Source organism: Rosa rugosa, chromosome 6 (genome assembly GCF_958449725.1).
Source record: "Rosa rugosa chromosome 6, drRosRugo1.1, whole genome shotgun sequence".
In the NCBI taxonomy this organism is placed as follows: Eukaryota; Viridiplantae; Streptophyta; class Magnoliopsida; order Rosales; family Rosaceae; genus Rosa; species Rosa rugosa.
The window spans coordinates 37522221-37538052 of NC_084825.1; the positions used below are offsets into that span (position 1 = coordinate 37522221).

The 15832-nt window shown below is 38.9% G+C and overlaps 2 protein-coding genes across 2 annotated transcripts in view; both read left to right on the plus strand.

Annotated features, from left to right (window-relative positions):
* LOC133716723 (probable disease resistance protein At4g27220) overlaps positions 1–15832 on the plus strand; it is a 51266-nt gene that overhangs the window by 7777 nt on the left and 27657 nt on the right. The gene's annotated exons all lie outside the window — the stretch shown is intronic.
* On the plus strand, positions 6128–10245 carry LOC133714424 (disease resistance protein UNI-like). Its single transcript, XM_062140539.1, has 2 exons — positions 6128–6454; positions 9476–10245. Exons 1-2 carry the CDS (start codon positions 6128–6130, stop codon positions 10154–10156), a joined length of 1008 nt encoding a protein of 335 aa, XP_061996523.1. The 3' UTR covers positions 10157–10245.

Here is a 15832-nt window from a genome sequence, read left to right on the forward strand (position 1 = left end):
CTTATCAATAGGTGGAATAAACAAAACCCTATAGACAAATCCCAATTTCAGTAAAGCCAATCCCAATTACAATAAACAAACCCCATTCCCTCCCCCCAAATTTCCATAAACAAAACAACAAACCACAAGTTATACAAAAGCTTAACTCAAAACCCTCGTTTCAATCCCAATTTCAATCTTCATAATTTAAAAACCCTAACCCCATTTATGGACCACTTTTATGGATTAAAAAACAAAAAAATCGATAACCCAACCTATCCCCCTTCCTTAGGTTATTTAATGGATAATATCTTATTTTGGAATGCTCGTGGAGCTGGGGGTGACGATTTTAGGTCTGCTATTTCAGATCTCGTTCGAATGAATAATATTGACTTTCTCATTATATGTGAACCGCGTGTACAGTTTTCCAAAGCTAAAAAGCATTTACTACAACAAGGTTTCAATGATTTTTAAGTAGTAGAAGCTGCGGGGTTCTCTGGTGGCATATGGATGGTTTGGAAAAACACTAGTTTTAAGGTGGATGTTGTTGACTCTGTTCCTCAGGCTATCACTGTAAAAATCTCTATCAATGGTGTTCAACAGTGGCTTATAACTGGACTCTATGCTAGTCCTTGAAACAGTACAAGACAAGGACTCTGGGCTCATTTATCTCAATTTGCTTCTACTCATACTTTGCCGTGGGTTTTAATTGGTGACTTCAATGAGCTTGTTTCCTTTTCGGATAAAAATGGAGGTTCTTATGCTGGTAAGTTTGGAGGGTTAAAAATGTGGGTGCAAAATGATGGTTTGATTGATTTAGGCTACCAAGGAGCTTACTACATTTGGTCTAGTGGTAATGTTAAGGAAAGATTGGACAGAAGCTTTTGTAACAGCGAATGGAGACTTGTGTTTGCTGAAGCCAAAATTGTCCATTTGGCAAAAATGAAGTCTGATCATTGTCCTCTCCTCCTAAAGCTTCAATCTCAGTATAGAAACAGTAAATTGAATCCTCCTTTCCGATTTCAGGCAATGTGGATGCAACATGCTCAATATGTTGATTTTGTAAATAATACTTGGCAAACAACAGCTGGTGATTTTCTGAGCAAAACTAAAATGCTTGCTGATGATTTGAAACGGTGGAACAAAGATGTTTTCGGGAATGTTTTTCAACATAAAAGGCGTCTGCTTGCTCGTATTAGTGGTATCCAAAAATGCAGATGTACCAATGATAATCAGTTCTTAAGGAATCTTGAGAAGTCTTTGATTCAAGAATATGAGATTGTTAGGAACCATGAAGCTTTACTATGGAGACAAAAATCAAGAGATAAGTGGATCCAAGATGGTGATAAAAATACCAAGTTTTTCCATATAACCACAATGGTTAGAAGAAGAAGAAACAGAATTGATGGTCTACATGATATTAATGGTGTATGGAGTGATAACCAAGAAGTGATGAAAAGCATTGCCGTGTCTTTTTTCCAGAATCTCTTTGAGTATGAAGAGGGTCCTGATTTAAGATTCCACATTCCTTCAATGTTTCCAACCATCAATCCTGAGGGTTTGTTGGATGTTGGTAGGCCTGTGACAGTTGCTGAAGTTAAAACTGCTATTGGAAGTCTCAAGGCTCTGGGTTTTGATGGCTTTCCTGCTATCTTCTATCAGAAGCATTGGAATATCTGTGGAGAAGAGGTTAGTAATATGATTTTAATTGCTTTTATTAAGGGCGAGATCCCTGATGGTCTAAATCATACTTTAATCACCTTAGTGCCCAAAATTCAGGGGCCTAAATACATGCACTTGTTTCGACCTATAAGCTTATGCAATACTATTTATAAAATAATCACCAAAATCATAGTTTCAAGGATCAGACCCTTTCTCACTCAATGGATAAGTCCTTGTCAAGCTAGCTTTGTTCCTGGTAGGAATATTTCAGATAATATTCTGGTCACACAGGAAATTCTTCACAAGTGTCGTACCGTTAGTGGTAAAAAAAGGTTTCATGGTCTGGAAGATTGACCTTTCTAAAGCCTATGATAAGTTGAATTGGAGCTTTATCCAGCAAGTTCTTTATGAACTTCAGCTGCCTGAGAACTTAATAAAGTTAATAATGCATTGCATCACTTCTGCTACTTTTCAAGTTATTGTCAATGGTGATTTATCTGAGAAATTTGGAGCTGGGAGAGGAGTAAGACAAGGTGATCCTCTATCTCCTTACATTTTTGTCCTTTGTGTTTGGCACCAGTTTTGCTGCAGCTGGTCAACAGTCTCTTTTCTTGCGTGGGCGTGCCAGCACCGTCGGGTGCGGTCGTCGGGGGTGTCCCTTGACCTGACTTCTGTTGAGCGATTGTGGACGAGGAGAGCACCAACCTCGTCGTGGGATTCTTTGTGCCTCGTGGCGAGGACTTTTGCTGAGCTTCTTGAAAATCACAATCGATACTCGATGTTGTAGATCGAGCAGAGCGAGAACCACTGGGAAGTGAGGAGAACTTGCTAAAGCGTGACTTTAGCTTGGCTGGGTTGCTAGGGCGTTACTCTTGCTTGGCTGGTTCTGTAACCGTTGTGGTCGCGGCACTACCATCGGCTCCCGAGGAGACTAGGACCGAAGCACGTTGACAGAGGGTTTGGTGGCACTGAAAGTCGGCTTCTGAGAAGACTAGGACTAGGAGTGTGATCACCGGTAAGAGAAAGAGAAAGAGAGGGAGAGGAGTTGCTCTTAGAGAGGTTTGCTCTAGAGAGAACTTAGATCATCTTAGAGATGTTGTTGTTGAATGTGAATGTGTGTTTTAGAATGAGAAGAGAAGGTGTTTATATAGGGAAGAAAAAGAAGAGTGAAATGATGAGTGGAAGAAAAATAATGAAAGTAGATCTAAGTTCACTTGTAAAATATGGAAAAGATAGAGAAAAGATGAAATGAAAGCAAAGCATGAAGGTGCAGCAACATGGAAGTGGTGATGATCTATTAAAGAGATTGTAGAAGAAAAATATATCCAAGGAAAAAGAGAAAAGCATCTAGCTTTCTTCATGTGGGTAGGAAACATGAACATGTGGATATTGAGCTGGTTTTAGGTCAGTTTCTGCCCCTTTATTCCTTCAATTATTTCTCCAACAAAACTTCATTATATGCCTTCGACTTCTTCATATGAAATGTTCCACTATGAGTGTAGATCATCCTGACAAATTTTCATATTTTTATTCCATGTGGTTGGGCCGAAAATGCTGCTGGACCTCTTACAGGTCTAGTTTTCCAGTTTTGCTTCTGTAAAAAATTGGGCTGATTATTTGAAGGCCTTCCACTCAAAAACAGCTCTGGCACTCTTCATAAGAAATGATCCTTGGGCTGTCTATAATGGATCTGCATAGTTTCAGCTCATTTCAAGTTCATTTGGTCAGTCTTCCGCCCCTCCTTCCTTGTTTAGCTCGGTTTCTCCTAGCCGAAGTAGGAAAATATGCTAAAGTTGACTTGTCATACTTCCATAGTAGGCTTTATTTAGCCTCTAAATATATATTTCGAGCTTGTCGACAATATATAGCTTGAGCCACTGATATTGGCTCAATTTCTCCAAGACGTGCCTTGTCAGACCAAAATGTTCATTTTGGGTCCAAACACTTTGTATGGAAAAACTCTCACACTTGATCCACGCTGCTATTGAGGCTAAGCAGTGGAAGCCTATTCAGTCTTCACAATCTGGTCCTTTTGTCTCCCATCTTTGTTTTGCTGATGATATAATTCTCTTTGCCGAAGCCTCTACTATCCAAGCCTCTGTTTTAAAGAAATGCATGGATTTATTTTGTGGTCTTTCTAGGCAATCAGTGAATTTTGATAAGTCTATGCTTTATGTCTCTCCTAATGTCAGCAAAAGCCTTGCTCGAGAAATTAGCAACATCTATGGCTCTCCCCTGACTAACAATTTGGGTAAGTATCTTGGCATGCCTCTTCTGCATTCTCGAATAACAAAAGCTACTTATGCTGAGATTGTTGATAAAGTTCAAGGTAGATTGGCTGGTTGGAAATGCAAGAATCTCAGTATGGCTGGAAGGCTTACAATGATACAAGCTGTGACTGCATCCATTCCTACATACTCTATGCAGACTACTAAACTTCCAGTTTCCACATGTGATCAACTTGATAAGTTAAATAGAGATTTTCTTTGGGGAGATTGTGCAGGGCAAAAGAAGATTCATATGGTTAGTTGGGATAACGTTTGTCGACCAAAATTCTGTGGAGGCCTTGGAATTAAAAAAATGATGCAGATGAATAAAGCTATGTTAGCTAAAATAAGCTGGAGACTTGTGACAAAATGAGGAAGGCCTCTGGTGTGATATTCTTAAAGCTAAATATCTCAAAAAGGAAGATTTACTCAATTCAAACTATACTAAACCAAGGAACTGCTCAAGCACTTGGTCTAGTATTTGCTTTGGTGCATCTCTTCTCAGAGAGGGCATTTTGTGGAGAATTGACAATGGTGATACTGTTCATTTTTGGACTGATGTTTGGCTTAATATTGGTCCTCTGCATTCTTTGGCTCTAGATTCTGCCATGGTGGATATTCATCTTCTTGTTCAAGACTTTTGGATTGACAATGATTGGGACTCTGTAATGCTTTATGCTTGTTTGCCCACGACAGTTGTGAATCAGATCTTGAATATCCCTATATCACAAATGAGGAATGCCCCTGATAAGATTATTTGGCAGCACACTTCCCATGGTAAATTCTCGGTCAAAAGTGCCTATAATTGTATGTTCCTTGACCAACAAGTTGACAATACAAAGTGGAAACATGTTTGGAAATTTGATATTCCTCCTAAGCTGAAAATCTTTGTTTGGCTTTTTGTTCAAAGTAGATTGCTTACAAATGTGAACAAGGCTAGACGAAATTTAACTACTTATTCTAGTTGTCATCATTGCCCTGGAATTCCAGAATCCATGACTCACATTTTCAGAGATTGTGTTAAAGCTCAAGAGATTTGGAGAACTATTGGTGTTCCTGATACAATGAAGAGAACCTTTACCCTTGACTGGAATGGTTGGTGTGCTGCAAACTTGTTCCAAGCCAACTGTAAGTTCTTGGGTTTCAACTGGTCTCAACTTTTCATCTTTATCTGTTGGTTTATATGGAAATGGCGCAATAAGTATATCTTTGATGCTGATTTTAGGGGTCCATATAGTGCATCAACTATAATTTTCCAATATATAACAGAATGGATATCTCTAAACTCTAAGCCTGCAAAAAATTGTAATACAAGGGTGGAGATGCTATGTTGGCAAAGACCTGAGATTGGTCATTTTAAGTTGAATGTTGATGGCTCTAGAAATGGGGAGGGGATAATTGGTGCTGGTGGGGTTATTAGGGACAGTAATGGTGTATGGAGCAAAGGGGTTATGAAGAACATTGGGCGTGGAGAAGTACTTCAAGCAGAGGCTTGGGGTTTGTTTACTGGCCTCCAAATGGCTGTTGAGATGGATATTAAGCATTTGGAAGTGGAGACTGATTCTGCTGTGTTGTTTAACCTTCTACACAGTACTGATATTGAGCTCCATCCTCTTGGAACCTTGTCGAACAATTGCAAAACTTTGGCACAACATTTTGAGTCCTACTCTATCAAGCATATTTACAGAGAGAGGAATACGATCGCTGATATTTTAGCCAAAAGGAGTCTTGATCAAGATCTGGGAACTTACAGCTTCAATACCAATCCAGCTTTTACTACTCAAGCTGTCTTAGTGAGGTCTCGTTCCTTTGTAACAGCCTTGGCTGTTTAGTTTCTGTGTTTTTGTTTTCTTTGTTTGGGCTTCAGGCCCCCTTGTAACCAAAAAAAAAAATCTCAATGAGAACTCTTGATTTTGTGTCTTCGTCCTTCCCTCTCTCTCTTTCTTGCTCTAGAACTGAATTGATGGCCTGTGGAGTCGAGGTTTCAAAGCAATGGTGAGAGAGACGGGTCGAATGAAAAACAGCGTTCTAAATCATTGTCCCTAGTGTTGGTATGCAAAACCCATTTTTCATAACTGATTGGACCAAAATGACCTTGGAAATAACATCCTTTAACGATCGAGTAGACGACGTTAGCATCGAGTAAGTTAAATGATAAACAGTGCATAAAATGAGTGAGTTAAAGTGGTTTTTTGAAATGTCAGTGAGTTAAGTATTGAATGGGTGAAAACTCAGTGACCATTTGTGATTTTTTGCCTTCTGCAATTGGTAATATCGTTGTTGGAAAAATAGCCAAGTACACGGTTGAACCCTTCGTACGCCTAGTGGGACGCCAAGTGGGTTATCTAATCCACTACAACAGAAATCTTCAAAATCTAAGAACTCAAGTGAAGAGTTTGAGCGACGCCAGAGACAGGGTAGAGCATTGGGTTGCTGAAGCAGATGGAAGAGGTGAGAAGGTCGAAAATGATGGCCAAGAATGGCTCAAAGAAGTGGCTCAGTTCATGAAAGACACAGAAGATGATGCGGGAAGCATGAACACGATAGTAAGAGGCTCTGTCAAGCGTCGAAAGCCACATGAGATGAGCTAGAATCCACTAGCAATTACGGGCACAGCCGTAAGAAAAATAGAGAAACTTCTCTAATATTTGGTTTTTTATTGATAACTTGAATGAAAATTACAATCTAAGAGGTGCCTTATATAGGGCACATAGCATAAACCTAATACAACTAGAAAATATAAAGAACTATTTATTGTAGACTAAAACTAGGAAACCTAATTAAACCTGATTAAATAAAAATCATAAATAAAATCCTAGATACTAAAGAATATTACGTTTGGAATCTCAGTCAAGATTTTGCTCGAGAATCCCGATATATCCAAAAGAGTAATTTATGATTAATTACATCATTAAGAAGCCTATTTGAATACCAATTTTCAATATGCAAATTATTCTTCTTAATGTGAAGACGCTTCTTTCTTTTCGAGATTTTTGGTTGAAATTGGCTAAAATCTCGTCCTACATCAGTCTCCTCCACTTGAAAAGAACTCGACCTCGAGTTCCTCTTGTATGCACCTCGATCATTAGTAGGAATAAAACATGATAAGACATCAACTTCAATATTCTCGAAATTAAAATGTATCACCATGAATCCAATACCGTAGACAAGTTTAGAATAAGCATCTTGAAACTTGAACTCCTCCACTTGAAAAGGAATGGGCAATGATTTCTCCTTGGGTTGATCTTGAACACAATTAGGCATGCATGACATGGATATCGATGTGATGAATGAATTAGCTTCCTTGTCCTTAATGAGTTTCTCTTCAATCTTCAAAGTGACATCTTCATGTTCCTTTTCACACACCTCAGGATGGTCATTCTTGATGTTCTTCATTCCAGGCTTGATTTTAATTTTATGCGACTCCCACCTAAATAAATATGTGTTGTCCTTGCAATAACCACCTTTGACGCTTTCATGCCATGGTCTTCCAAAAAGTACATTAGTGTCGTCCATGTGAATCACATGACAAGTAATCTCTTCTTTATAAAATTTTCCCATAGAGACAGCTTTCACTTTCTGCCCTCCTTTAGGTCCGGTTTCGGTCCATCTATATAAGATGGAACTTTACAAACCTCTGTTACTTGTGCATATTCATCCTCTCCAAATGGAATCCAGTATGGATCACTCAGCTTCACTGTCGGTAATTGAAAATAATCCACAACTTTGTTTGCTACAAAGTTCTCTCGTAGACCACTGTCAATTATTACAGAGCATACCTTGTCTTTGATGACACATGTAGTTCGGAAGTCGTCGTAATCCGGCGTTGTGAATATCCAACGTTCCATGTTTCTTCTTCTTCTTCTTTTCTCTTTTTTTTTTTTTTTTTGGATTGATGAGGTTGTCCTAGGGCGAATCCCTTGGCATGTTCCTCTTCAACGAACTTTCTTTGATAGATACTCTACGACCAACGCCGTTGAGGTTGGTGGTAGTGAACTTCTCCCTTGGATCGTCGTCTGCTAAGAAGCGGGTGATACCTGCTCTGATACCAAATGATGCGGGAAGCGTGAACATGATAGTAAGAGGCTCTGTCAAGCATCGAAAGCCATATGAGATGAGCTAGAATCCACTAGCAATTACTGGCACAGCCGTAAGAAAAATAGAGAAATTTCTCTAATATTTGGTTTTTTATTGATAACTTGAATGAAAATTACAATCTAAGAGGTGCCTTATATAGGGCACATAGCATAAACCTAATACAACTAGAAAATATAAAGAACAATTTATTGTAGACTAAAACTAGGAAACCTAATTAAACCTGATTAAATAAAAATCGGAAATAAAATCCTAGATACTAAAGAATATTACGTTTGGAATCTCAGTCAAGATTTTGCTCGAGAATCCCGATATATCCAAAAGTAGGCCTGGGATCGGTTTGGCTCGGCTCGGGAACATGCCCATACCGATACCGATACCGATACCGAGTTTATACTCGGTTCGGGACGCCGGAAACTCAGCTGCAATACCGATTAGGCCCGAATCCGATCGGTTCGGTACCAATCGGTACCACCTGCTTTGAATAGTAAAATTTGCAGAAACCTGAAAAAATTTGCAGAAACCTGCAAATCAACCACAAATTCAAATCAAGCTACACAATCATGCTGCTACACAATCCCAAATTCAAATCAAGCTACACAATCATAAAAACAGAAAAATCTGAGAAAGTGAGAGACTTACTCCCAGTTTTCCCATCGATTCGGAGTGGGAGGCTTGAAGAATCGAGTTGAAGAAACGAGTTGAAGAATCGATTCCTCGATGGAGGGCAGAGAGGAGTGAGAGCCTTCAAATCTTCGAGAAGGGCAGAGAGGAGTGAGAGAAGAGCGACAGCTTCCGATCTTCGAGTCTTCGATGGAGGAGACTTGGATCGAGTAGGTAGAGCTGCTGTTTCGGTCTCGGTTCTTCGAGAGGCTGAGAGTCTTCGATGGAGGTAAGCAGAGAGGAGTGAGACTGTGAGAGTGAGAGGCTGAGAGGCTGAGAGTCTTCGATGGAGGAGAGCAGAGAGAAGTGAAACTGCGAGGGTGAGAGGCTGAGAGGCTGGGAGTCTTCGATGGAGGAGAGAGGCTCGATTTAGGGTTTGGGTGAGTTTGGGAACGGCAGAAGTAGAACGCGTTTAGCAGTTTAGGGCTGAAATCAACGAAAAGTCGTGCGTCCTATTAGAAAATCGGGTTGGGTCGGTCAAAACGGTATGTATTTGACCCATACCGAGGCTGACCCGTTTAGCTGCTATTCGATTCGGGTCGGGTCGGTATTGTGTGGAATTGAAGTTGCAGACCGACCCGATCGGTATCGGCCCGGATCGGTCGGATTCGGTCTCGGTTTTTCGGTATGCAATTCCCAGGCCTATCCAAAAGAGTAATTTATGATTAATTCCATCATTAAGAAGCCTATTTGAATACGAATTTCCAATATTCAAATTATTCTTCTTAATGTGAAGACGCTTCTTTTTTTTCGAGATTTTTGGTTGAAATTGGCTAAAATCTCGTCCTACATCAAAAGATTTCTTGAAGGAAAAATGCCAAGCAACTGGAGAGCCAAACGAAGTCTTGAAGGATGAAATCCAAGCAAATGAAGAGTCAAACGAAGTCTTGAAGGATGAACGTCAAGGAAAGCTGAAGCGTCTCCATCAATTTTGTCCTAATCCGAGACTTCGTTATCAACTAAGCAGAAAGTCAACAAGGTTGGTGGAGGCTGTGGATGAACTCTACAAAAGAAAAGAATTCTCTAGTGTTTCATACAGTGTTTGCCCACAAGAGGTATGTGTCATATCTGATGAAGATAATGAGGCATTTGATTCAAGAATTTCAACTTTGAATAAAATCATGGATGAATTGAGAAGTCCCAGTGTCGACATCATTCTAGTGTATGGTATTGGGGGTGTGGGTAAAACCACACTAGTGGGCGAAGTTCTCAGGCAAGTTATGAAAGATAAGTTGTTTGATGATGCAGTCACGGTACGAGATGTGAAAATTCCAAACTTGGAAGCAATTCAAAAAGAAATTGCTGAAAAGTTAGGTCTTGAAGATTCGTCAAACCAGACTATCTCCGGAAGAGCCACTAGCATATGTAAAAGAAAAAAAGACAAGAAGACTCTTGTGATTTTGGATGATGTCTGGAAAGAAATTGACTTGAAGACTCTCGGGCTTCCCCACATACCTACTTGTAAAATACTGCTGACCTCTAGAACTTGAAAGGTATTATCTTCTGATAAGATTAAGCAGAAAGTATTTCTGCTTGGAGTGTTGGGCGAAAATGAAACTTGGCTTTTATTTAAGAAGAAAGCAGGTGATGTGACGCAGTCAGAAAATATCACCTAGGTTTACAAGCAATAAACCTAAAACAAAGGTTCTGGAGTCCACCAGAGATAAAAGAGAATAATCTCAATTTGATTGATAATAAGATAAAAGATAGTTCTGTAGCCGTTTAAGGTTGCTTATATATGAGAAAAGAAACCCTAGGGCGACTAACAATGAAACCCTAAAGCCCACGGGTAAAAATAAAACAAACCCAAAAAAACTAGGAAACCAAAAATTCAAAAAAACAGTAAATTGCAGTTTTGAGGCCCTAAACGACCCCGAAAAAGCTCACACGTCGTGGCATAGCGACGAGTTTTGTTCCTGGCACGATTCCCTTTCCGGAAAGCTATGGCACGCTCTAATCGGACACCAAGCTATGGTGTAGCTACTAGTAACTTTCGTTTTCCTCCTTTTGCTCTTCGAATTGGACTGCCATCCGTTTTGCATCATGATGTTACTAAAGATCCCACTATACTAAGCATAGCAACTCAAGTCGCCAAAAAATGTGGAGGTTTGCTTGTTTTGATTGTGACAGTTGCAAGAGCTTTAGAAAATATATAGTTCTTTACCTATATGGAAAAATACCCTGAGAAGTCTTGATAGGTTTGATGAGAAACAAGAACTGACAGAAAAAGCTTACATGGGTCTTGAATGGAGTTACGATCAATTGAATGAGCAGCTTAAGCCATTATTCCTGTTGTTTGGTATTACTATACAAGGGAACTCTATTTCTTTCACGAATTTGTTGAAATATAGTATGGGTTTGGGTTTTTTTAAAGACCATACAGTGGAAGAAGCTCGAAATGCATTGTATACACAGGTTGATAAACCTAAGAGCTCTTATCAATTGCTAGATGGAGATGATAAAACATGTGTCAGAATGCATGATCTTGTACATGATGTTGCTATCCGGATTGCGACCAGAGATCAACACGTCCTAGTAAAAGATGGAGTTAATCAGTTGAAAGAATGGCCAGATCAAGATTTGTTTAAAAGGTGTAGTAATATCTCCTGGTCCTGTTGCAATATCCCTAGTCTTCTTGAAATACCTTGGAAATGTCCAGAGCTAGAAATGTTTCGTTTGCATGGTAATGGTGAAAAAAATGATCACCATTCGAAAATTCCAAGCAATTTTTTTGAAGAAATGCCAAAACTCAAGGTGTTGGATATTTGCAATCTGCCTCATATGTCACTACCTCCATCTCTTGAATTGCTAAAAACCAATCTTCAAACATTGTGTTTAGATGGATGCACGTTGGAAGACATAGCTCGAGTCGGAGAGCTAAGCAACTTGGAAACTCTTAGCTTTGCTAACTCCAAGGTCAAAGAGTTGCCGAAAGAAATAGCGAAATTGACTCATCTGCGGTTGTTGGACTTGTTGGATTGCCTTGAGCTTGAAGTGATTTCACCTAATGTCATATCAAATTTGACAAGGCTCGAAGGCTTGAGAATGAAAAACAGTTTTGAAAAATGGGAGGCTGAGGGAGACATCAACAAAAGAAGGAATGCTAGTCTTTTAGAGCTAAATGATTTATCGCAATTAACTGCATTAGGGCAAGTTCACCCGGTGGGTCACCAGGTCACCCACTATTCACTACTTTTTAGTGTTAATTTCGTGCCCTGGGTCACGAGCACAGTGTATTTCGTGCCCTGGGTCACCCGGTACAGTGTTCTGGGTCACCATGGTGACCTGCACAATGTATTTCGTGCCCTGGGTCACGAGCACAGTGTATTTCGTGACCCAGAGAATGAAAATATACACTAAAAAGCAGTGAATAGTAGGTGACCCGGTGACCCAACGGGTGAACTTGCTCTTAGAAATATATATTCAAATTCTTCCACCAAACTTGTTCTCCAATAAATTGGAGAGATACCCCATATATATATATATATATATATATATATATATATATATATATATATATATATATATATATTCAAGTGTTCTTGGACGCTCAATAAGAAGCAGGAAAGAGAGTGACTCCAGATATAGAGTAGTTCATCTTGTCCATGAGGGAGACTACATTCACTTGGATAGTTCACTATCTAGCTAAGTAGTAATACAGGTGGGGAAGATCACGGATCAGATCCTATTCAAAAAGGGAGAGAATCCCTTTTATAGGTAAGGGAGCCTCCTCTCATTTTACATATTTTGAGGTGAGATGCTATGAGATATTACTTGTTTTTAGTTAGTGTTAATGTCTAAGATTTAGCTACCGCTAAATCTTGGCTAACGCTGGTCCGATGGGCGGACCGCTACGTGTGAGGTTCTTGTGATTTCCGCTATCTGTCAAACAAAATACAAATGGCGTCAGAGGGAGACCGCGGTTGGCGGTCTTCTCTTCTCCGATGCCTAAGTTAGTCAATGTATTTGTGTTGACAAAATAACAGTAGGTAAATAGTAAATCCTTAATTAATGAGGAGAGATGAGTGAACCTTTTATAGGTGTGGAAGAGACTGACCTCTTCCTTGTTTTCGATGTGGGACTGACATGTTTCAGTTCCCAGCTTCTGGAGCTTCTGATGCTGTTCTTTTAAAAAACCAAATTCTTCAGTAATCGCCGTTCTTTTAAAAAACAAAAAATTCAACTTTGTATGAAGTGTATGGAGAAAACTAAAATACTATTGAAGCCAATAATGTACTGTTTTTACTTTTATATTATCTCGATTTGTGATATTATTTAGTTGTCGAACTGACCAAGCGTCCGCAATTTTGGAAATGCAAACTTTGTTACGAATGTTGGCCTGATGTAGCATGTAGTATGTACTCCAACGCATTTTGTTTTCAAAAATAGGGACTTGTTCTTTGTTCCTCCTCATTTCATTCTACTTTCCTGAATCGGTAGTAGCCTCTCACCAAGATTATGATTGCAGCCACACTGTTAAAATTGTAATGCACATTGAGAACTTTAAACAACTCTCGACTGATACTAATCTGGAGAAACATGGTCTAGAATCATATTAAACTGTAAGTAAAATCTAGATTAGCATGCAACTATGCAAGTGCAGTAAGGTCTATAATGACCCACTTAATGTGCGGTTGTTAAATAAACCACAAAGATAAGTCGGTGGTGTTAGTGGACTTATGGGTCGGTTAACAAGTCTATAAATATGTACTCGTGTAAGTTGTAATGTAGGTTTGCAATCAAGCAATACACCTCCTCTGTTTCTAAATCTTCTTTTCATCTCCTCTGTTCTTAAATCCTCAAACAAACTTCTTAAATCTTAACCACCTTGCTCTAAAATACTTTCCTACTCACTTTGTCCAAAACAGTAGATTCGTTAACCTTCTAAAATCTATCACAAACAAAATATAACGAAGTCAAATTAACACAAAAGCTGCAACAAAACAGTATGTTCATGCATGGCTACCGTTGATTGAACTGTTGCTCGACTGTTCGTTGGACAGTCCCTTGTCTCCTCTGTTTTCTAGCTGGTGTTGATGTGTTTGACATTTACTTGGGCTAGTTGAATGTATGATAGCATACTTGAAAAATGCAGAGATTTTGAAATCCTTATATGAGACCTCCAGAGATTTTGAAAACCACAGTTGCTATTTCATGGATCCTTAGCGCTTTCCAATTCAACGGATGGTTGTGTACTGCCGTCCTTAGCATTAACTTCTGAAACAACCACGGGCAGCTTCATGCATGCCACAAATCCTTCTTCTTCATGATCCTCCTATGTGTATCGATAGATAACCTTAACAGCAAATAAGCCTCAGCAATTAGAGGAACCAAGAGACTAACATGTCTCTTTCGGCAAGCTCCTCAAAACCCACTGCACAATGCTGACCATTAGGACCCCCAAGTGAGTTACTCTAACTTCTTGATCTCAATACCATTCGATGTCCCATCAATATGGCATATGGCACGCTTTGTGTTAGATGGCCTTACACTTACGGTCAAAGAATCCGAATCACCTCCATTCTTTTGGCGAGCTTTAAATGACATTTTGCCTTGTGCTTTCAACCTCCACAAGCGACATCTCCTTTCAACTCCAATTTGCTCTCGCTGCCACTTATTTCCTGAAACAACAATTCATGCTTTGTGGTCTTGTTCTAAGGCTAAGGAAGTCTGGAAGCTCTCCCCTTTTCGCAAGTCGGTTGGCAGTTGGAAGCATGGCTCTTTCAAGGACCTATTTCAGTACGCAGCTTCTGCTTTATCAACATCAGAACTTGTTCTTGTGGTTTGTTTGTGTCGGCGCATCTGGCAGGCCAGAAATGAAGAGCTTTTCCAAAAAAATCTTGTAGCTGCTCACACTCTACTATCCCAGGTTCTTTCCTTTTTTTCTGATTTCATCTCCGCTAATATTGCTCAACCATATCGGACTCCTCCTGTGCCTAGATGTGATGGTTGGTTAAAACCACATTATCCTTTTTTTCAAACTAAATGTGGATGGGAGTGTAAATGTTGCTGCTGGTAAGAGAGGATTGGATGCTCTTTTAAGGGATGAAAATGGCGAACTGTTGTTGGCGGCCTCTAAGGGAATGGTGGGTCACTTTAGTGTAAAAGCTACAGAGTTGTATGCGGCTGTTTTGGGACTCCAGGTCATCTCTCAAGCGGGCTTTCATTTCTCTAATATCATCCTTGAATCTGATGCACTATCTGTGATTAATGATCTTAACAAGGAAGACTCTGATTTGTCTGTTGAAAGTTGTTTAGTAGAAGAGGTGAAGGCTTTGTTTCACCTTTTAAATTCAGTTGTTTGTACATATTGCCTTAGGAAGTGTAATCAGGCAGCACATATGTTAGCTAGGAAAGCGCTTTTGTTTCCTGCATTTCAAGTTTGGGTAGAGGATGAGCCCGGAGAGCTTGTTACTAATGTATGTATCTAAGTTGCTTAATAATATGCAATTTTCTTTCTCAAAAAAAAAAAAAAAAAAAAAAACCACAGAATCCTCTGAAAAAGGAGAATATGTAATTTCCAGCTTTAGACAAATCCAAATCTTCATATGCCAAATTGCCATTAACATAATATTTCTTATACCAATACAAATTTAATCTAATTTAATTTTCTTTTCTTTTTTGAAATAAAATCTAATCCAATTTAGTTATTGTGAAATTAATTGATGCCACGTCATATGCCCTGTCATTTTCTGATATGTTGACATCATTTACACAATTAATCTTAGCCATTAAAATATTTAAAATCTAATGATCTATAAGAAGTGTCAAAAATTGTGTAAATGTATGTGTCCCTTGATCAGGACCCTTGTTGTAAATATAGGGAAATAAGGACACTATTAATCCATCTGAGAACGAAGGTAGTATATTTGCTATAATCTTTAAAGTACAAACTCCAACTTGCGCAATAATGAAGTCGATAGATCAAAAATTTAACAAAAACAACGAAACCAACAAATTGTAGAACTCCCCTTGACAAAGTCAAAAAAAAAAAAAAAAAAAAAAAACAAATTGTAGAACTGGAATGTCTCTGGGTGTATGATTTTATTATTGTTGTTGTCATATTGAACATTGAAGTTAACATATTTGATATTAATGTTTGCCGATGTTATTGAAGAATCTCTAATCAAATTACTTCATACGATTAAAATTTTTTTTTGTCAAGA

Coding starts and splice junctions, on each gene's coding strand:
- LOC133714424 (XM_062140539.1), top strand. CDS start 6,128: ATGGGTGAAAACTCAGTGACCATTTGTGATTTTTTGCCTTCTGCAATT. Junction 6,455..9,475: donor CGGGAAGCATGAACACGATA/GTAAGAGGCTCT, acceptor GATTTCTTGAAG/GAAAAATGCCAAGCAACTGG.